Below are 21185 nucleotides of genomic sequence, written 5' to 3'. Positions count from 1 at the left end.
CAATAATATGACGCGGTCTCGGGTATCAAACACTCCTTTATTGTCACTTTTGGTTTTTGTAGCACCCCACTTCTTTCATATGCCTTTAAGCATTTTCAATAAAGGTAAAAGTGTGTGTGAAATGCTCTATAAACACTTTATTGGTCATTTCATTTGATTTCCAACTGCTGTCTGTGTTTAAATGTGAAGTTATTTTCTCTAAAGTGTATTTTCTAGGCGTCAGTATTTCAGACCGGAGTCGATAAATTGAATTTACATTAATGTGAGATATTTCTTTGACTGTTGTAGGATTCAATTTCAGATTTGCTGAAATGGATTAATCATGAAAACTGAGGTTTCATCTTATTTATTTCTCAGTTTCTGTTTAAACGGGCTCAATTTAATTGGACCTTGATTAGTTCATGTGAAAGGGAAAGCAGAACTTTGGAGCAACCAGTAAAACACATTCAAGCCCAAAAAGCATTTCATCTGACAAGATAAACGATTGGTGCTCCTCATCAGGAACGGGCGAGTGCAAAGACCTTAATATGTTGATGAGTGGTCAGTTCTGTTTGCAGTCACGGCTGGATTAGATATTAAACGTGGCCTAAATCACTTTGTGCTGACGGATTTGGAAAGCCATAATCCAAGGTGCGCCTTTTAAAAGGCAGCGCCTCGCCACCGTGGTCCAATCGTAGCCAGGTCCCTTTCCGAAGATCTAAAAGAAACGCCGCACGCACGAGGGCCGACGCTAAGCGCCAACCGCAAGCATGAACGGCACCGAGGGACCTTATTTCTACATCCCCATGCTGAACACCACCGGCGTGGTCCGGAGTCCTTATGAATACCCTCAGTACTACCTTGTCAACCCGGCGGCCTACGCGGGTCTGGGCGCTTACATGTTCCTGCTCATCCTGCTGGGCTTCCCCATCAACTTCCTCACCCTCTACGTCACCATCGAACACAAGAAGCTGCGGACCCCTCTGAATTACATCCTGCTCAATCTGGCCGTGGCCAACCTCTTCATGGTCTTCGGAGGATTCACCACCACCATGTACACGTCCATGCACGGCTACTTTGTGCTCGGACGTCTGGGCTGCAACGTGGAAGGATTCTTCGCCACCCTGGGCGGTGAAATCGCCCTCTGGTCCCTGGTGGTTCTGGCTATCGAGAGGTGGATGGTGGTCTGCAAGCCCATCAGCAACTTCCGTTTCGGGGAGAACCACGCCATCATGGGCTTGGCCTTCACCTGGATAATGGCCTCGGCTTGCGCCGTCCCTCCACTCGTCGGCTGGTCCCGGTACATCCCGGAGGGCATGCAGTGCTCCTGCGGGGTCGACTATTACACTCGGGCCGAGGGCTTCAACAACGAGTCCTTCGTGATCTACATGTTCGTCTGCCACTTTCTGGCTCCGCTTTTCATCGTGTTCTTCTGCTACGGCCGTCTGCTCTGCGCCGTCAAAGAGGCGGCCGCCGCTCAGCAGGAGTCCGAGACCACCCAGAGGGCCGAGAGGGAAGTCACCCGTATGGTCGTGCTCATGGTGATCGCCTTCCTGGTCTGTTGGTTGCCCTACGCTGGCGTGGCCTGGTGGATCTTCACGCATCAGGGCGCTGAGTTCGGACCGGTTTTCATGACCATCCCGGCCTTCTTTGCCAAGAGCTCCTCCATCTACAACCCGTTGATCTACATCTGCATGAACAAGCAGTTCCGCCACTGCATGATCACCACCATGTGCTGCGGGAAGAACCCCTTTGAAGAGGAGGAGGGCGCCTCCACGACCACCTCCAAAACCGAGGCCTCGTCCGTTTCCTCCAGCTCCGTCTCTCCTGCGTAAAAGGGCCGTCAAACCCGATCGACGCCGTCTACTGTCCAAGAAGAGTTCTACACGACTGAAGGCTACCGTCTACTTCAACTTCTTTTTTTGTATTTTCACCAACAAGTTGGTTCAAACTAAAGACAGTTGCAGGGAAGATCCGTTGTTTCCGTGTGTACAGAATATTCCACGACGAGAGTTTCCCTTAGCTCGAGGGAAATGTCGGATCCTATATTGATAGGGCTTATCTTTGAACGTAGAGGCATGTAATCAAAGGCAACGTAAAATAAAACGCACTTTGCAAATGACTCATGTTTATGTTTTACTGACTCAAATGATGATGTAGTTTCTTGATGCAGGGAATAAATGTGAATACCACAAAACGGAATGTCTTGAATCACTTTCTGGTAACTGTGTAAGAATTAAAACGTTGGATTTGGAGTTGCGTCTCGACACACCCTGGGTCACCTTCAAGGACGTGCGGTCTACGCCTCCCCTGCCATCATGAAAAGAGGTAAAACAAATTAAATAGTTTTTATTATAAAGGCATTTTCCTTTTAATTTCAATAGTTTTGTATGTTTTTGAACCAAAATCGCTGAATTTTTAGTTATAATACCGAAGACGATTCGCTCGGAGGAGCCAACTTCCTGTCTAGCCTCCTCTGAGGATTGCGTAATCACACGGCTGCCTATGTTAACAGGCTATGCAGTTAGACTGTGGCTATATTAATTAATTTCCGTAGTTAAGCTGGTGTGTATAATAGTTTTTATTTATCTGTCTATAACGTCGTGTTTCTTTAAGTCAACAAAACGGAGGCTACGAAAAAAGTTCTCCAGCCTTACGACAGAGGGTGCTAGTGATCCCGGGATGCTTCATGCGCCTACCTGTAGAATAAGAAATCTCCAGTTCAAATTTACAGTGAGCAACTGAGGACCAGTCGTCCATTTGTTTTGTTTTTACATTTCGTTTTGCAATGGAGGATTACATATCCAAACGATTTTCAACGATGGATTTTCGGTCGAAGCAGGAGGTCATCAGTAAAGGAAGAGCAACTCCGGAGTTAAAATGTTTGGAAATATTTGTCATTTTACACACGTCCTGAGTGTTGTTAGTCACCTAGATGTTGAACAGCAGCTGTGATGTACCGAAGTCAAATTCCTTGTTTGGCACGCTCAAACATGGCGAATAAAAATTCTTGAAATGTTGAAAAAGTTTGATTGGGGACAACGAGACTTCGGAGCAAACGGAGTGGTACGCACGATCGAAAACAAGTTTTTCATTCCATGTGCTTTATTGGGTGTTTTATGTATGAAGACTGCTGATATGAGATTTTAATTAAAATAGTTCAAATTAAATAATGAATAAGTCACACTAGAGCAGCGTTCCCCAACTTTTTTTGTGACGCGGTTAGGTGCCGGATAGTGTTGGCTCGTGAGTGAACGATTCGTTCAAAAGAACTAACCTTTTCAGTGAACGAGAGTGAGCGAATCACTTCTAAAGTGATTCGGGTTTTTTTTGTTCATATGACTTCAACCTGTAGGTGTCGGTAATGCGCATTGAAGTTGGTGCCACCTCGCCGTAAAACAAAACGAAGAAGAAAATGACGTTACTTCCCGTTCATTCAAGTTTCAAGAGTTTTTATTCATGAATGAGTTGTGAATTGCATTTCCCGTTCACCAACGAACGGATCTGAGTGAACGAGTCAGTCATTTGCATTTCAGGTTCATCGCGAGAACGGATCAGTGAGGGAACAAATTCGACTGTCCCGTTCGCGAACGAGTCAATGGGTGGAACTGCCTTCCTTCCCGTGCATCAACGGATCAGTCAGTGAACGTGTTGCGTCTCCCTCCTGGCGTGAACTATGTAAGCCAGAATGTAGATTTACGATTTGCCAAGGACAGAAAGAACCACTCACTGAAACAGCACTTCTTTTATGCACGCTTTCTCCAAGCTAACGGCTAACTTTATTGCATGGAGGGATGCCCCGTTATGCAACAACGGGGAGAGTATGCTTCTCTTTGGGTAATCTTTACTACTTATAGTAGTTTTTAAATAACGTGTATGCATATATACGCCTAAATATTGTTATCTAATATATCTACTGCAATTTCACATAAGATTGCTGGTTTGAAATGTACTTTTATTATTATTATTTTAATAAACATTTATGGTAAAACTTGTCTGGTGTTTTATTCCTTGTTTTTATATTCGCCAATTAAAACATAAAAAGCAGACATTTGGTTAACTGCTTTATATGACAATATGTATGTGTTTTACGTTGTTATATGAGTTGGTGTCCCCCAAAATAACAAATGTCAGCATAACGGATTTTTTTTTTCAACCTTTTATTCAAACACAAACACATTCGGTATAATAACACCATCAACTACAATCCAACAAATACAAAATAAAAACATCAATATCACCGCTGTCTCATGAATCTTCGCGAACGAACCTGAAGATGGCGGTGCACCTAATAGAGTGTCTGAATGACGTCACAGATAAAACAGCCAATCAGAAAGTGGGGGTGAGGGCGGTTGTGGCACTTTTTACTTTCATTTAAGCTTTGACCATGATTTTTTCCCTAATGAAATGGCCTGTTATTAGGAACACCTGAAAATGGCGGTGTACCTAATGGAGTGTCCGTGTGACGTCACAGATCAAACAGCCAATCAGAAAGTGGGGGTGAGGGCGGGTGGGGCACTTTTCACTTAAACCAGGGGTCTCAACCTCCAGTCCTCGAAGGGCCACGTTCCAATATGTTTTCCAAGTGACCCTCGTTAAGCGCAGGTGCGGGAAAAGTTTTAGCTTCTTTCACGTTCAAAAGGAGCTAAAAGTTTTCACGCACCTGCACTTAACGAGGGAATCACACAGACACTCCATTAGGTACACCGCCATTTTCAAGAGTACCCAATAACAGGCCACTTTATTAGGGAAATATCATGGTCAAAGATCACAAGTGTCAAGCTCTAGTCCTTGGGGCCGCGTTCCAACATGTTTTCCAAGTGACCCTCGTTAAGCGCAGGTGCGTGAAAAGTTTTAGCTTCTTTCACGTTCAAAAGGAGCTAAAAGTTTTCACGCACCTGCACTTAACGAGGGAATCACACAGACACTTCATTAGGTACACCGCCATTTTCAAGAGTACCCAATAACAGGCCACTTTATTAGGGAAATATCATGGTCAAAGGTCACAAGTGTCAAGCTCTAGTCCTCGGGGCCGCGTTCCAACATGTTTTCCAAGTGACCCTCGTTAAGCGCAGGTGCGTGAAAACTTTTAGCTTCTTTCACGTTCAAAAGGAGCTAAAAGATTTCACGCACCTGCACTTAACGAGGGAATCAAATGGACACTCCATTAGGTACACCGCCATTTTCAAGAGTACCCAATAACAGGCCACTTTATTAGGGAAATATTATGGTCAAAGGTCACAAGTGTCAAGCTCTAGTCCTCGAGGCCGCGTTCCAACATGTTTTCCAAGTGACCCTCGTTAAGCGCAGGTGCGTGAAAAGTTTTAGCTTCTTTCACGTTCAAAAGGAGCTAAAAGTTTTCACGCACCTGCACTTAACGAGGGAATCACACGGACACTCCATTAGGTACACCGCCATTTTCAAGTGTACCCAATAACAGGCCACTTTATTAGGGAAACATCATGGTCAAAGGTCACAAGTGTCAAGCTCTAGTCCTCGGGGCCGCGTTCCAACAGGTTTTCCAAGTGACCCTCGTTAAGCGCAGGTGCGTGAAAAGTTTTAGCTTCTTTCACGTCCAAAAGGAGCTAAAAGTTTTCACGCACCTGCACTTAACGAGGGAATCACACGGACACTCCATTAGGTACACCGCCATTTTCAAGTGTACCCAATAACAGGCCACTTTATTAGGGAAATATCATGGTCAAAGGTCACAGGTGTCAAGTGGCCTTTTATTAGGTACACCTGAAAATGGCGGTGTACCTAATGGAGTGTCCGAATTACATCACAGATCAAACAGCCAATCAGCTTTCCGTGAAGCTTTGACCATGATTTTTGATTATTTGATGTATTAAAAAAAAAAAAAAAAAAAAGATCAGTATGTGTGTGTGTGTGGGGGGGGGCCTCAGTGCCCCTCCAGTAATGAACCTCACCGCACGTCACTGGTCACCTTGGACTTAGAGAATTTGTTCTGGCTGGTGGGGGTAGGGGAGGGGGATTATTTATTGTTAATCATAATACAGTACATGACTCAACAGCACTTATCACGACGAGGATTGATGTGATTAAAAGAAAGGTGACACTCGCCAAAGACGTTCAGGATAAAATGACCGAGGCCATGAATATCTAAATCGGTTTAATAATTAGAATATTATAAAACTAACGAGCAGGTGTTAATGTGATTCTAATTCAAGTTTCCTGAGTTTGGCAGAGTGCCAAGTTGGGAGTGTTATGACCTTCAGGTGTTGCCATAGCAACCACTATAGAAACGAATCTAGTCTGGAATACAGATTTGCAAAAAAAAAAAAATAGAGTATGACGAAGTCTCTATGAATTTGTATGGAAAACTTTATTTTGATAATAAAAATAGCATTCACAGACTTCTTTTGATAGCTACATATACAGTGTAATCCATCTCAAGGAAAGAAGCTGGATAAGTCAACATCTACTTGTACTTAGACTAATGTTATGTATAGCTACACGGATCAAATAAAGCTATGAACAATGTCATATTTATATATGCATAGTTTTATAAAAAAAAAAAGAAAAAAAATGGCCCATATACATTTACTGCTCTTATCAACACATCCACAGTCTGGAGCACATTAGAAGAAATAATGTTTGAAGAAACACAGACTGCATACAAGTGCTCTATAATACAAAGGCAGGCTAACCATCGAGAGATTCAAACAAACAAATAGCTTGAGCGCTCATTCGAAAAGGTCTTTACATACCTGATCCAGAGTAAATCAACATAGTTCCCATAAATCATCAGGTCCATTCAGAGATTAAAAACACATGATCACGTTCTTCATAAATTTCTCTTTTGTACATGTAAAAGGCAACATTTTTATTCCTCCACAGGTTCCTCATCATCACATAGGAAAAATCTTTACAGGAGATGGCCCAAAAAGGTGAACATAAAAAAAAATAGATTTTTTTTTCTTCTTTTTGTGTGGACGACAGTGGTCATGTACTGAAGAATAGAACCATGCTTTAGCCGGGAAAGGAAACGTAAAACCAAGAGCTCGACCTTCTCGAGAGCTTCGGTCTTGTGTCGTAATTAAGTGTGCCTTCAGTAGCCGATGCAATTTGTTGACAAACAAAACAAAACAGTGAACACGTTGAAAAACAGCAGTCAGACTCCAGTGCGGTGACAATTGTGGCTCAGCATGGCAGTTTGGTCGTCTCCTGTGCTCGGAATCACAAAAAGCAATTCATGTATTCTCATCTGAAATGGGCTTTGTGATTAGATCTTGCAATTTTATTTCAAGAACATGCTATGGCTGCTGTGAAGTAGGGGACATTTTTATAGCACATGCTGGCCAAGTTAGCATTATTAGCATTAGCAACTAAGATATTGTTTCTATCTTATTTGATTTGAATGAATTTAATTAGCAACACGCTAATTAGAAAGCTGTCCGATTTCTTGGTTTGGGGAACAAAAATTGTGTCAAGCATGCGTTTCCAAAATACATTTTTACCATTTCACCACGCTCACTCAAGAGATGTGCCAAATTAAATAAAAACAGCCATCAGACACACCAAAGAAATAAATTATTTATGAAATCAGCACTCTACTTTCTTCACTTTTGAACATTATCATATTTTTTTCACAGTTCTTGTAAGCCATTGGTGATTTGTGCTATTATTTGTTCGTTAAAATAAAAAAGTTGAGAAAAAAAAAAAAAAGCACAACTGGAAGCATGTCATGTAGCGTGTGCGTGGGTGGGCGGGGCAAAACATTTCGACTCAGCAATGCAGACAAAAAGCAAAACCACCAATTTCATACGCAGGCACAGACAATACTTGGATTATATACGACGACGTGTTCATGAGCAACGCAACGATGACAAAACAACCAGTGTAAGCTGATGGGATTGTACTCCTGCTGTTTTTAGGAATCTCTGGATGAGGGTCACAACGAGTCAAGGCGACCATCGGGGAGAGGGGGGGTCTTTGTGAGTCCGGTTCCAGTGTGAGGGGGTCGGTCGGCTGCGCTCTAGATGCTGAGGTCTTTGGGGCATTCTTTGTACAGCTTTCTCTTGGGCTCAGGGAGCTGCTTTGGGCTTTGGCAAAGAGTGTTCTTGTTGTGGCCTGTCTTGTTGTACGCAGCATTGTTGTGGGCAGCATTGTTCTTCATCATGCTGTAGTAGTCTTTGAGTCTGGGTGCCGCCATCGCCGCATAGTTCTGCTCATCTCGCCCGTAGTTGCTGTCGGGGGAAGAGTCCCGCTCCGTTCGAAAACGTCTCTCCGGCGTCCCGTTCGCCCGATGTTGCTCGGAGGAAGCGTCTCGCGTCAGGTTGCCGTTCTTGGCGGCTCGATGGTAAGCGCCGACCCCGGGAAGGGACGAGGACTCGGCGCTGTTGTTGGAGCGTGCGGGGGAGGCGGCCTCCGCCGGCGAGTCCTTGAGGAGCCTTCGCTCCAAGAACTTGCGCTCGGGGGTGAGGAACCCGCCGTCGTCGCGCTCTCGCTCGGGCGTACGATCCCGTCGCGCTCGCTCGGCCCTGCGATCCATCGACTTGGCCCGCCTGCGGTCGGGGGAGAAGCTGCGCCTCGGCGTCGGCGAGCGGTCGAGGGAGCCGCGGCGCTGCGCGTGAAACCTCCCGTCCAAAGTGGAGCTGCTGTTTGAGAGCCCTCGGCCCCTGAGTTTCTGCGCGGCGGCCGCGGCCTTCTTCCCCGAGTTGTCTTTCCTCAGCGTCTTCAGGAGCTTGGAGATGCCGCTTTCAGACTCGGACTTTTTGAATTTGCGCCCTCGCATCTTCTTGTTGCCACTGCTACCGGTGCTGTTATCTGGAGACGGCTGTCTGGGGGTGGCGCTGTGATTGTTATTCCAGGTGTGGTGAAGGTGAGGGGTAAACTGTCGGGCTTGGTAGTCCATCTGATCCCACCCGGCCCTGTCCCTGTTCCTGTCTCGCCCACGCCCAGCCTCCTCCCGGCGTGATGGTGTGTGAAGGTCTGGTGGATAACTGGAATCCAATGAGGTGTGATATCGGCCGTTGGCCGGCGGCGTTCTCACTTCCGAAGTGTTTTGTGCCCCGGGTGTGGGAGGGTACCCGTCATTGCTGCCGTCTGAAGGAGAAGACAAAAAAAAATAATGGTTCAATAGAGGGACACGGCTGTAGTGACACGACGGAACCACTGGGCGGGGATTTAAAGCGACTCATGCATACGAGTGCTCATTTGCATGTAGCCGGAATGGCTCACACTGATACACGAGAACCTTCTCGACATGGAGGTTGCACTGAAGCGCCACACGGCTTCAGTACATTTTGCCTCCGGGGCTTGCAGGTGAGATACAAGAGCGGGCGAGTGCGGGGTTATCAATGACACAGCGCTCATCGGGTTCGAAAGATTAGCCAAGTTGCTATGACGGCGGCATCTGATGAGCGAGTTAGTCCTGCTCCTTTCCACGATAATGTGGAAAGTTGGACTCCAGGCACGACATGACAGGAAGCTTGACACAAAGAAGGATGCAGGTCGGGATGAGCTGATAAAGGTTGTGGGAAGAAATCAAAAGAGATGACGGGGAGGGGGAGAGGGGGATCATGACCGACTTCTGGCTACAAACCGTGGTTTGATTTTGGCCCATTAGGTAGAAACAAGGCTCTCCCATCTTGTCATTCCTCATTGTACCCACAGCGAGATGAGGAGCCATCATCGCTGGAGAGAGCGAGCGGGAAGAGCCCAGGCAAGAGAGAAAGGTCAGAGAAAGGAGAGGAGAAGAGAAAAACAAATAAAAAGAGACAAGAAGCAGGTTTACATTTCAAACTAGGAGACAGTATAACACTTTCAAGAAGAAGAAGAAAAGTTGAGGCAAAAATTCAACCTGAGGACAGAAACAATGACAGGAACTATCCATCAGAAGAAACGACCACTTTTGGACAGCTATAAAATATTAGCCGCTAAACAAAGCCAATTTGTTGACATCCAGTCTCAAACTAGTTTTAAACGCTGTCACGGTCTTCTAACTGGACTTTCTCAGAAGAGCATCAAACAGCGACAGCTCGAGTGGTGACCAGAACCAGAATCAGTTCTAAGACTTTGACGCCGACTCCCGACTGGTTTTGAAATCACTGAATAACTTACAGTAGGGCCCAGAATATTTGTTTTCCCCACAATACCTATGATTAAGCTATTTTAAAGCATTAAAAAAAATAAAAAAATTATTCAAAATTCTCTATTTTGCTTTTTAAATCTCTGAAATGTCATCTTTAAATAATAGTTTGTAACAACAAATTGAAATAGCTTGTGAATAAAATGCACTATATAAATAAAATTGCCTCAAAATAAATAATCAAGTCCAAACTAAATGACGCCACACACGGAACATGATGCTCACATCATACGACCTTTAATATCAGAAGGTCAACGTTTGACAGACAACAGAGTGAGCTCAGATCTCAGCCCACGTCGGCCATCGTTCACAATGTGAGAAACTTGAGAGAGCTGATGGAAAATGTCAACCTACCGTACTCGGGTACAGATCCGTCCCCGCGTTTCAGAACGAGCCGTGCCCAGCGCCCTCCGTTCTTGATCAGTTCAATGGCACGTGAATGCTTCATGTTCTTTGTGCTCTCGCCGTTAATCTCCAAGATTTCGTCTCCCACCTTGGAAAGAGCAATTTTCTCTTTGTGAGCGATGACGACGAGCGGATGGAAAAAAATAAAATAAAAAATGCTAGGCTAACTTTTCATACCCGCATCTTGCCATTCCTGACAGCAGCTCCGTCTTCGGCTAGTCTCAACACATAAAGGTCCATGTTGTATTCTCGTCCTCCCCTCAGGCTAAAACCAAAACCTTTGCTGTCGCGTTCAAGGTCCACCGAGTAGAACTCGTCCTGCAAGTTGGAGGGAAAAGATCAAAACATTTTCTTTTGTTGCAATAATTTCAAAGATGATAAGTGAAGCATTCCTCACCTGTGATGTTTGTGTAGGTGGAGGAGGAGGAACTCCTTTCGACTTGGAATTATTCCTTCAAAACCATGGCAACAGTGTTTAGGATTTACAAGAAATATATATATATATATAAATATAATATAATCATAAATATAGATAAATATAGATGAAACATTTTTTAGTATTTAGAGAAAAAAAAATATGGATAAAAATGTAAACAAAAACAGATAAAATAAAAATAGATAAAATATAGATAAAACATTTAGTATTTAGAAAAATAGATATAGATAAATATTTACAAAAATAGATACAAATAAAAATAGATCAAATAAAAATAAAGTAAAAATAAAATAAATATAGATAAAGCATTGTTTAGTATTTAGATAAAAAATAGACATAGATAAAAATATAAACAAAAATAGATAAAATAAAAACAGATAAAATAAAAACAGATAAAATAAATACAGATAAAACATTTAGTATTTAGAAAAATAGATATAAATATTTACAAAAAAAGATACAAATAAAAATAGATCAAATAAAAATAGATAAAAATAAAATAAATATAGATAAAACATTGTTTCGTATTTAGATAAAAAATAGACATACGTAGATAAAAATATAAACAAAAATAGATCAAATAAAAATAGATCAAATAAATATATAAATTCTCTATGTGCACCCACCGAGACTCTTTGGACTGTTGAGGAGTGTGTGTGGTGGTGATAGTAGCGATCTTCTCAGCATTGGTCAGCAGAGAAGCATTGGAAGACTCTGGGCGGGGATCAAAAAGACAACAAGTTTGAAACAATGTCTCATTTGGGGATCGCAAAATAAAGTTGGAAGTCTTACCATCACCGGGGATGATCCTGAGCGAGACGGTGTTTCCAGCTTCCTTGATCAAGTTGACGATGTCCGAGTGGGACTTATTGGTGATGGAGCAGCTGTTGACGGCCAATATCCGATCGCCCACTTTCAGCTTACCGCAGCGGTCGGCCGGGCTGCCTTCGATGATGCGGCCTATTTTGTGAGGCATGGCCACGCAAGCATTTCCAGCTTTTCAATGTGTTTGTTTATGTGTTGATTGATTATATTGATTAAGGAGAAAAGAAGAGACAAAGGGAGACAGGAAAACTATCAATTATCTTCGATTCCCCGCAATCAGTTCAAGCTAATGAAATCCCCGTACATGCAAATGATTCCACAAGCGATCCGTCTGACATGTAAATCAAATAAACGACACATTTCAGGAATCAATGACATCATAAGATGTATTGCCGTTCACCAAGGGCCATAAATATTTTGTGAGGCTCCTCAAAAACATCTCAAGTGGAAGGTCTCACAGGGTTATTCAATTCCTCCATCCTTCATTCTTTTGACATTTGTATCGTGTCACTCCGTCCAGCTACCTCACGGGACATGGCAGGATTTAACACCACATCCGGGTCACAAGGTGACGATGATTTACGCTTCGTTGTTACCTCTGAAGAACGACGCCTCGTAAAATCTATTCGTTTTTAACGTTATTTTTATATCTCGACTGGTAATTCTATCGGGAATGTGTCAAGCGCCAGCACATGAACACTGGAGCGAGAAGACGGCAAAACCAAAAAGCCTCTAAGGCTTTGGTGGTATTAAGACGGGTTTGTTGACGACCCCCCCCCCCCCCCCTTTTTTGTTAAGTAACATCATCGTCCCGTGAGAACCTTCGATGCCATCTTTCTGGCAAAGACCTTGGTGTGACTTTGGGCACACGAAGGTAAATCAAATCAAATTTGTCGGAGGAATAAGCTCATCACCGGGCTGAGCATCTTTTGATCGTTGCAATTTTTGTTGTTGACGGCCGAAAGTGAACGCAGCTGTGAGGTCTGGGAATCGGCCGTGATGATGTTTACGATAAAGCCGCAGCCGGCCTGATCCTGTCGGAATGAGCGCCGCTCATTTCTAAATCCCTAAGCTCATGATAGCGGGGTCGGTGACCTTGGTATTAAGCGAACACCGGTCAAAAAAACCACAACGGAGGCAGCGCCTCTTTGCTGAATTAAGCAGGCGGGGAAAAAAAAATAAAAATAGCTCACAGACCCAAATATGGCAGCTTTGAAGTAACTGGTGCATAATGATGATGAATCACAGAGTAATGATTTTCCGAGAGATGCCCGAAAGCAGATTAAAGTCAAATCATGACACCTTTAATTGGCTTAATTGGATTCACTCACCAAAGGTAGTGCCCGCGTCGGGCCTAGAAACGGAGGACACGATGACGAAGCCGAAGCCTTCGTTTTCTCCGCGTTGGATCTCCACGTCGTACGGCTGCAGAGAAGCGGGAACCACGGCGCTCCCGCTGCCGCCTCCCCCGCCGCTGCCGATGCCGCTGGTGGAGCCGCTGCCCGAGCTGACCGTGTTGAGAGAGTTCTGGCTTCCTTGCGGGGTCCGCTTGCCTTCCGTCAGGCTGGGCGCTTGAGTGCTGCTGTGGTGGGAGGAGGCCGGCGATGGCGGGATGTCGCCTTCCCCTTTGGAAACTAATGACAAAGCCAAATAAGGCGGCTGCTCTCGGGGGAGTCGAGCCTTTTGAAAATGCCCACCTGGGAATCCGGGCGTCTTACGTCGGACCGTGAGGTTGACGTGACCCTGCTTAGCCGCCTGCTGCATCAGCTGCACCACCAACTGATGAGACTTGCCCACCACCGCCGTGCCGTCCACGCAGATTAGCTCGTCGCCCGACCGCAGGCGTCCGTCCTCGTCCGCTGCGCCGTACTTCACGATGTGACCGATGTAGATCTGCAACAAATCCGCGTTAAGGAATTGCGCCACGCAAAAAACTGCAACATCCAGAAATACTTACCGGCTCCCCAGGCTCATTTCCCCCAAGAATCCGGAAACCGAAGCCCGTATCCTTTCGCCAAAGGAAAATGTCCTGCTCCTGGCAGTCCGGCACTGAATTACAACGACAAAAAGCAATCATGAAAATGTGCCCGAAAGACGCACAACATTGACCAGTTTGCCTTTACGGTAATCACCGAATGCATTTAGTAGCAATTGATAGCGTCTGACTTCCATTTGGTTTAATTAACACACATCCACGGTTGTTTGTGCAATTATTGATCAACAAAGCGTGTCTGCTTGGGATTGCGGGAGGGCGGACGGGCGGGCGGGACCAACAGCTGCTCCTCGCCTCATTGAGCAAAGAGTGGATGAGCATGCAAACTCACTGGCTGTGACCTTGTCACACTCGCAGATGTGACGGATCACTAAGAACAATTTCCTTACAACGGCAAATCGCAAGCCTCCGCTGACCACATGAGGTCATTGAGATTCTGATTTACGATTTCCTCTGGTCCGCATTGCCGCTACATCATGTTAGCGTCGTCGAAGGCATTAGCTTTAGCTTGTTGGCTCGTCCGATCTCTTGCTCAGCATCAGCGATGTCAAACTCAAGGCCCGTGGGCCAAATCTGGCCCGTAGTGTCATTATATTTGGCCCGCAAAGACAAATTGTGTCAATACTATAATTGCAATTTGTCTTCACTTTTTCTAGCAATTTTTATTAGCATTCATCTTTTTAAAAATTTCAACAGTTCTTCAAAACTAATTATCCATCAGCTTGTTGTGTAGCCTATAATGTAAGACGTCGAACGTCATAATAGCCCTTCGAAGGAAACTACGACGAATTTCTTTTTGTCTTTCCGTCATTCTCGCTGTTTTTAATATCGACATCAATTTTACCTCACTTTTTTTTTAGGGGGGACAATTCTCCTACTTGAGTATGAACTCTGAACACACAGACAGAATTAGGCCTCTTTGGCAATCTCTTTGTGTCTTTCTAGTTTCTCATCGCTCCCCACATGACTCTGGATCTCCTCCAGGGGTTATCAAACACACGTATATTAATCAGCAGCAGCTTAAAGCGGGCCTTTCTGGGCCCGGTTAATATTTAATCAGCAGCAGTCCTAGATTCCACAGGCAGCCATGATTATTAAGCGCCCCCGCTTGCACTACTGCTCACGTCGACTGCGGGATCCGTGAGCGAATAATGCAATCACATCAAATGGATGTGGATTGAGGGGTCCCCATTTCAGAACTGATGAGGCCAAAAACGCTCAGGACCTTTTTGTGCGGCAAGAACGACTTTTTAAAAGGTAAATTATTTGGATCGTTATTGGGCGAGATTATCTTGAGGCCGGTTGATTCGTGATGTTGATGTCGAACTGGAACATCGTTGTCGTCATGGTAGCCCAGTTCAAGGCTCCAAAAGGAGTCGTTTCCATTCACACATATTGAATAGCAAAAGTGAGACTTTGACTTTTGCACAATAAATGTCCAATTTAGCTTTGATTTCAGAAAAAAACGATATACAACGAGAAGAACTGCTGTTCTAATCACACACCCACACACACCCTTACAATAATGTGCCCGAGTGACTCACTGACTCTTCCACACAAATGATTCACTCGACAATAATTTGTTAAGCGCACTCAAAATATGGAGCACGCTTAACTCGATGGCATAAATATTGACACTCACGTCTGCTCTCGTACATGCTCCTCGACTGAGCCCAGATCTTAAAGGGGTCCGGCTTCTTCTGGAGGGTGAGGGTGCCGTCCGCCGGGTCCAGAGGGGGCAAGCCCGGCAGCGGCTGGGTGGGGGCGGCGGGGGTCGGCACGGCAACCTCACCGGGCATGGCGTGGCCGGGAGAGTCCGTGTGCGTGCTGCGGTGGCTGCACACGCTGTGCTGGGAGCTGCTCTGGCTATCTTTCCTCTCGAGCTGGTGCTGAATTGGAGAAGAGAGGACGAGAAAAAGAGAAGTCGCTGAGGCGTTTGGGGGCAAAGTGCGTCAGTTTGAGAGTGCAAATGTAGTGGGTGGGAAAGGTGGCGGTGTTCAAGGCTGGTTCTTTTTCGGCGTCGGCGCTTAAGTGTCTTTCGCTCGGAGTGTCGACAGTAAAAAAAAAAAAATGGTTGCCATGGTTGCGAGACAAAAACAGTTGAAACTCTAAGGTGGGAGAGCTTTTTCTCAAGGCTGGCCGCATTGTAAAAGCCTAATTGTAGAAAGACGAATGACATCTCTCAAACGTCAATTCTTCACACGGTGACTAAAATCATTCATGGGTGAGACCTCTTAAAAGTCTTTTTGTGACAGACTTACCAAAGATTTTTGACTCAGGTGTCAATCTAGTTGTTAAGGGTGTGGTAAAGATTAAAAAAAAAAAAAAAAAAAGGTGATTTCCAGATTGTAATCAATGACAGCGTAATTAATATTTTTTAATTATTATTATTTTTTTAATTTCCACATGGGTGCAACCACTTATCGTCATGAAGTGAGCAGAGTGCTTGGCCTAAAATTTTGCACGGTAAGCGTTAAAATTTCTTTTTTTTTTTTTGATCTGCAAAAGTTAAGCTCAAAGCCCCACAAAAAAAAAAAAGGGGCCCACTTGGCTCTAACTCTTCTAAAGCAAAATTCAATTTATTATATTACTAACATTTTTTTGCACCTATTTTGGTACAGAAGATGGATTAGTGTATTAGTAAAAATGATTGGCAGAACTTTCATCCCATGGTTGACCTAATGCCCCCACCCCCTCCCTGAGCTAGATACGCGTTTCCGCCCACGCTAACTTTGGCTGATCCCAGCAAGTCTTTTTTCTCTTTGCATCGGGCTTCTCTCCCATCCAGCAGGATTAGAAACACACAGCTGGCCACTACTGAACAATTCAAAGAAGGCTTTGCACGACTTGAGTGGAGCGGCGAGGACGGAACAGAACAGGGAGGCGATACGGCAAAAGAATCAAAGAAGAGGAGCGGCGGTGACAGGACAAAGAAGAAATGGGAAAGCTGCGAGAAATATTTCCATGTCAGATCTTGCACACAGACAGAATATCTGCAAAGGGTCACACTCACCACCAGTTTTGGACTCCTCTTGGCAGGCACCACTCCTGCAAAGCAGCGGCAGAGAGATAGAGAAATCATTAATGAGCTCTCCACTTGGCCGCCGTTGATAAGAAAAGTCCCGAGGGCCGAAGCGATGGACCAGATACTTCCCGCAGTCCAGGCAGGTCACGGGCACTCGTCTCGCACTCCTCTCTGGATGACTCTGCCAGAGTAACAGCGAGCTTCTCGTCTCCTCGCTGATCTAAGTGATCTCCCCCGCCCCCTCCCGCGCGCCGATTCCCGCTCCCCTCGGCGCTCGCTATTCGCGGAGGAGCTACCTGCGTTTGACAGGCTGACTGATGGCGGCCGCCGCTCGGGATGGCCATACTCGGCCACAGGTCTCCACGTGAGCTCCGACCGCCCACCCCCAAACCCCCCTCGGCACGGCAGGTTCATATCAAAAGCCAGGCTGAGCCGCGAGCCTCGCTCGACTCCATTGGCCATTCCTCTTCATGCCTCTCTTTTTTTTGCTCGCCTCCTTTACTCCCCCCCCTCCTCATCTGCTTTGCCACCACTCCCCCTTTCTCATACGGCAGTTAACACACGAGATCAATCTCATTTGTGCTAATGAAATATTAATACTATAGGCAGTTATCAGGGGAGAACGTCGGCGGCAGTGTTGGGAATAAGCCGCGGTCCCGCTTCACTGCTTCATGTTCACATCTGACACACCTCAGCAAATTAAGTACTTGGATTTATACACATGCTACGAATGCTAAGTGACTACCTAGCCTCCCTTGACTACATACACACACACACACGTATATATACAGTATATATATATATATACATACATACACACACACATATATATACACACATACATATATACACATTTCATATATAGTATACACACACATACACGTATACACAGATATATACACATGTACATACATATACACATACACACACACACACAAAATGACGGTCGTTCTCCCTGGCAGCTGCCATCTATTATTACAGCAGCACGTGTGTGTGTGTGTGGGACAAAAATAGACAAATGAATGCATGAACGAAAAACACGGGAAAACAAAGATCATACAACTGAGGCATTTTTTTTTGTCGCTCTAACATAACGCTTCCAAATGTTACATCGTTACGTTAGCTCAATGTGGGTCTTATGTGACCAATTTATGCAATTATGACAAAAAAATAAATAAATCTAGCAGCAACGTGAACAACGTGCATGCATTCAACCATCTTCAAGCTTTTACTGCTGCACTGGCAAAAAAAAAAAAAAAAAATCATGAAATGTTAAAACTCTGTTGCTGCAAAGCCCCGTCTCTCCACATGATTCATAATTCATCCTTGCTATTTCCCCTCTCTGACTCTCCCAGCTTCTCTTTCTCTCATCCGATTATGGGATGCCGGCGACCGCGCGTACGTAGCTGCTGACAAGTCTGCACACTTGCAAATGTCCCTCAAGGGTCACATAATAAAACATCAAACAATTCAGGTGAGCTGACCCGGCCGGGGTCACTTGCAAAGGTCAACTCAACAAAAACATTTCACTAAGTCTTCAGACTAATAGAGGTCACCAACAGGATCGAAATCTATCAATGATCAGGTAAAGACTTGAAAAGGCTCCGCCCACATTGCCCTTTGCCAACATCTGCAGCGCCTCAATACATATGAGATGCAAATCTTTGCGTCCGCCCGACGTAGATGAGTAATTCAGAGCTGATGAAACATTTATGAGCGTAGCATACTCGTGCAGCTCTGGTGAATTAATGCACACGTGCAATACACGCTTGATAGCAGCGTGTAAGATTGAAAGGGGGAGGGGCAAGCACTTGTGGGCGGAGTCAAGAGGCAGTTAAGATACACGCGACAACTACTCATAATATCGTAAAATAGGTGTCATGCATTTGACGGCTTTCTGGAAATTGCCACTGTCATGTTTTTTTTTTTTTAAAGTACAGGTGCTTATGATTAATTTATTGTTGAGCAGAGTCCCAAACCACTATGCGTGGTGACAGAACGAAAAAATATTTTATTGAGTTGATCAAAGAGGCGCTATGAGCCAGGATTACAGCGCGCGAGTTGCCACGTTTATGCTAAGGAAGATCGGCACGACCAGACTTTTTTCTTTTTTTGCACATTTGTTTATTATGCTACAACTGCAAGGAATGATTAATATATTTTATTAAATTCTATATAATTTTCTATATAATAATCTTTAAGATTTAAATATATACATATTTTATTTTCTATATATTATTTCTATTTTATTTTTATGTTCTGCATTCCCTCCCATCCTACATCTGGAGGGTGTGTGTGAAAATGAAAAGTGAATGTAAATAAAATTCAGGGATAAAAACATATATTTTCTTTATGCTCTTGCGCAATAATCGTTTTTTTTTTGGTAATGATTAATTTTGCATAGAGCAGAGGCAACTGTAAGGTTGCGGTTGTGCGCTCATCGTTATTCAAATGACAAAGGGGAATACGGTGAATAAATTCAACGTGTGCAAAAATAGCACGAGCGGCTGCAAAAGAGGATGTCGCACTCCAGCGGTAAAGAGTCAAGAAGCAAAATTACAAAATCATCTGAGGAATGGAGGCAGAAGCAAATCGGTGTACTCCTTTTCCGCAGCTGCGAGCTAAAAAAAAGCACGTTAAATAAAATATAACATTTGCCATTTGTGTTCCTGTTGAGTTGAGACGCCCATTATGTTTCACTGACTTCCTGCATGAGTAACGCTTCCCTTTTGTCTGCTAACATTTGTCCTCGCGCCATTAAAGTTGCCCTAAAATACCGCCGCTCTCTCGCTTTATCTCGACATGTGATCGTCTCGTCCCCTTTCAGCCGCCATCATCGTATTTCACTCCTCTCGCGCTCACTAATTTTCTCTGGTCTTTTTTTTCTGCAGGTTTCTCAGGGGACAGGTGCACCATTGTCATGGCAACTGTAGCGGGAAGACAAGATGGAGGACTCATTGCTGGTATCCTTTTTGAAGGGAGGAACTGGTGTGTGAAAGAAAACACCAGATGTTGTTATCATCGTGTATTTGGGTTGAACTTTATAGCATAGCTTAGAAGTTTTTTTTTTTTTTTTTACTGTAGTAGTCTAGCATCCACGTTATTAAAAATAATAACTTCCCATAGATTGCAATGAGGGAGGCAGGAGTCAACAGTATGTTAGCATTAAGCTAGCAGATTAAAGGCTAAATTATGTCGGTTTTGCGCTCCTCAAATGTGCTTTTTTTATTTTGGCAATAAAAAGGGACCTCAAAATCACTCCCACTGGTCTTTGGTCCACCCTGCCACGTCGATGCTATTCAATAGCATACCTATGGTGCTTTTCATTATGAGTTAGCATTAAGCTAGGCTAAATTATGTCGTCGTTGCTAAACTGCTGCTTGTTGTCAGGTGAATTGAGTTCACTGACACCATACTGTGATCGTAAGTCACATTTTTGTTCACAAGTCAAAGCAAAATAAATAAATACAATTCTAGAATATTCCAAATGACAGTTTGCCAATTTTAAGAGTAGGGCAATTTGTATCTGAAGGCACCACTGTAATCCAATTTATTTTGACCGTGAACGGGCTTCATTTATCAACATTTGGAAGACGTGACGCCCTTTTTGTCTCATCAGTTGGCCACTCAACTGGAAACGCAGTAATGACACTGCAGTGTCAAAGTGAACAAAGATGATTTACAGAGTCACATCTATCTCCCCCAAAAGGATACTACAAAATTCTGTAATCCTATCCTGGATTTCTACGCCATCGTGTTCTGGCCAGAACTCGCTCGCTGGCCCGTAATGATGCTGACATTTAAAAAAATATAGTTTTGTTATTGGAGCAGCAGCACACAAGGTCAACTCATTAGAGGGCATAATTAATGTGGGGCGCTTACACCAAACCTGCCGGTAATTGGGATCCGGGTCACGACGTCTAACAACGATGGGGACTGAACGCGAATGATGGACTCCGTCCGTCGGCTACGTTACCGCTGGGAAAACGATTCTGGAGTTAACGTTTAATTAAAAAAAACCTGTTTTCTATTTGTGACTTCAGGGAGCTAGTCCTTAGCAAGTTAGCAATGTTATGCTAAATCAAGTTGTAAATTCCATTACAGATCTTTACAGATCTTTGTAAAGATTAAGATGTTCACTTTTGTGGAATTGATAAGGAACAGAGGGAATCGGACTACGAGCAAACATTAAATCCTGGCGGTGATCAAATTAAGTAAACATCACGGACGAGTTCAAGAGCATCTGCATCCATAACTTCAGTAGAAGCCCCGCCCCCAATGCACTCCTTCCATTCATCCGTTGTGTCATGAGCCACTCTCCTCCTCACCACTCCTACTTTCAAGCCACGTACTCGCACATTTACGACTCTTCTAATCTTTTTCTTCTGAGCCATCAGATAAAAAGAAA

At 44.3% G+C, this 21185-nt stretch overlaps 2 protein-coding genes and 1 long non-coding RNA gene across 17 annotated transcripts in view; 2 read left to right on the top strand and 1 right to left on the bottom strand.

The window, feature by feature from the left end:
- Positions 1-656: 656 nt before the first annotated feature.
- LOC125988459 (rhodopsin) lies at positions 657-2176 on the top strand. Its single transcript, XM_049753708.2, has one exon. The coding sequence runs from the start codon at positions 750-752 to the stop codon at positions 1812-1814; it is 1065 nt and encodes a 354-aa protein (XP_049609665.1). The 5' UTR covers positions 657-749; the 3' UTR covers positions 1815-2176.
- A 4130-nt stretch (positions 2177-6306) lies between these two features.
- The window catches only part of LOC125988226 (membrane-associated guanylate kinase, WW and PDZ domain-containing protein 1), a 46282-nt gene continuing 31403 nt past the window's right edge, over positions 6307-21185 (bottom strand). For 12 of the 15 annotated variants that reach the window (XM_049753120.2, XM_049753123.2, XM_049753122.2 and 9 more), the window contains 11 exons: positions 16766-16800; positions 15395-15641; positions 13717-13808; positions 13457-13652; positions 13091-13393; positions 11727-11930; positions 11561-11648; positions 10896-10950; positions 10676-10816; positions 10448-10586; positions 6307-9048 (listed from right to left, as the gene is read on the bottom strand). In XM_049753120.2, the coding sequence (XP_049609077.1) occupies positions 7979-9048; positions 10448-10586; positions 10676-10816; positions 10896-10950; positions 11561-11648; positions 11727-11930; positions 13091-13393; positions 13457-13652; positions 13717-13808; positions 15395-15641; positions 16766-16800 (2570 nt within the window). In that variant the 3' untranslated portion in view covers positions 6307-7978. Of the gene's footprint in view, positions 9049-9547; positions 9640-10447; positions 10587-10675; positions 10817-10895; positions 10951-11560; positions 11649-11726; positions 11931-13090; positions 13394-13456; positions 13653-13716; positions 13809-15394; positions 15642-16765; positions 16801-21185 lie in introns of all 15 variants that reach the window. The other 3 variants (XM_049753133.2, XM_049753134.2, XM_049753124.2) reach the window with 2 other exon arrangements.
- LOC125988228 (uncharacterized) lies at positions 14746-20223 on the top strand. Its single transcript, XR_007488259.2, has 2 exons — positions 14746-15009; positions 19669-20223. It is a non-coding gene; the product is annotated as an uncharacterized lncRNA (long non-coding RNA).

This window comes from Syngnathus scovelli, chromosome 2 (genome assembly GCF_024217435.2).
Source record: "Syngnathus scovelli strain Florida chromosome 2, RoL_Ssco_1.2, whole genome shotgun sequence".
NCBI classification, from domain to species: Eukaryota; Metazoa; Chordata; class Actinopteri; order Syngnathiformes; family Syngnathidae; genus Syngnathus; species Syngnathus scovelli.
The sequence above is the reverse complement of the archived record's forward strand: the minus strand, read 5'-3'. Positions and strand labels throughout refer to the sequence as shown.

What these genes read in the sequence shown, in the direction of transcription:
- LOC125988459 (XM_049753708.2), top strand. Translation starts at nt 750, where the DNA reads ATGAACGGCACCGAGGGACCTTATTTCTACATCCCCATGCTGAACACC.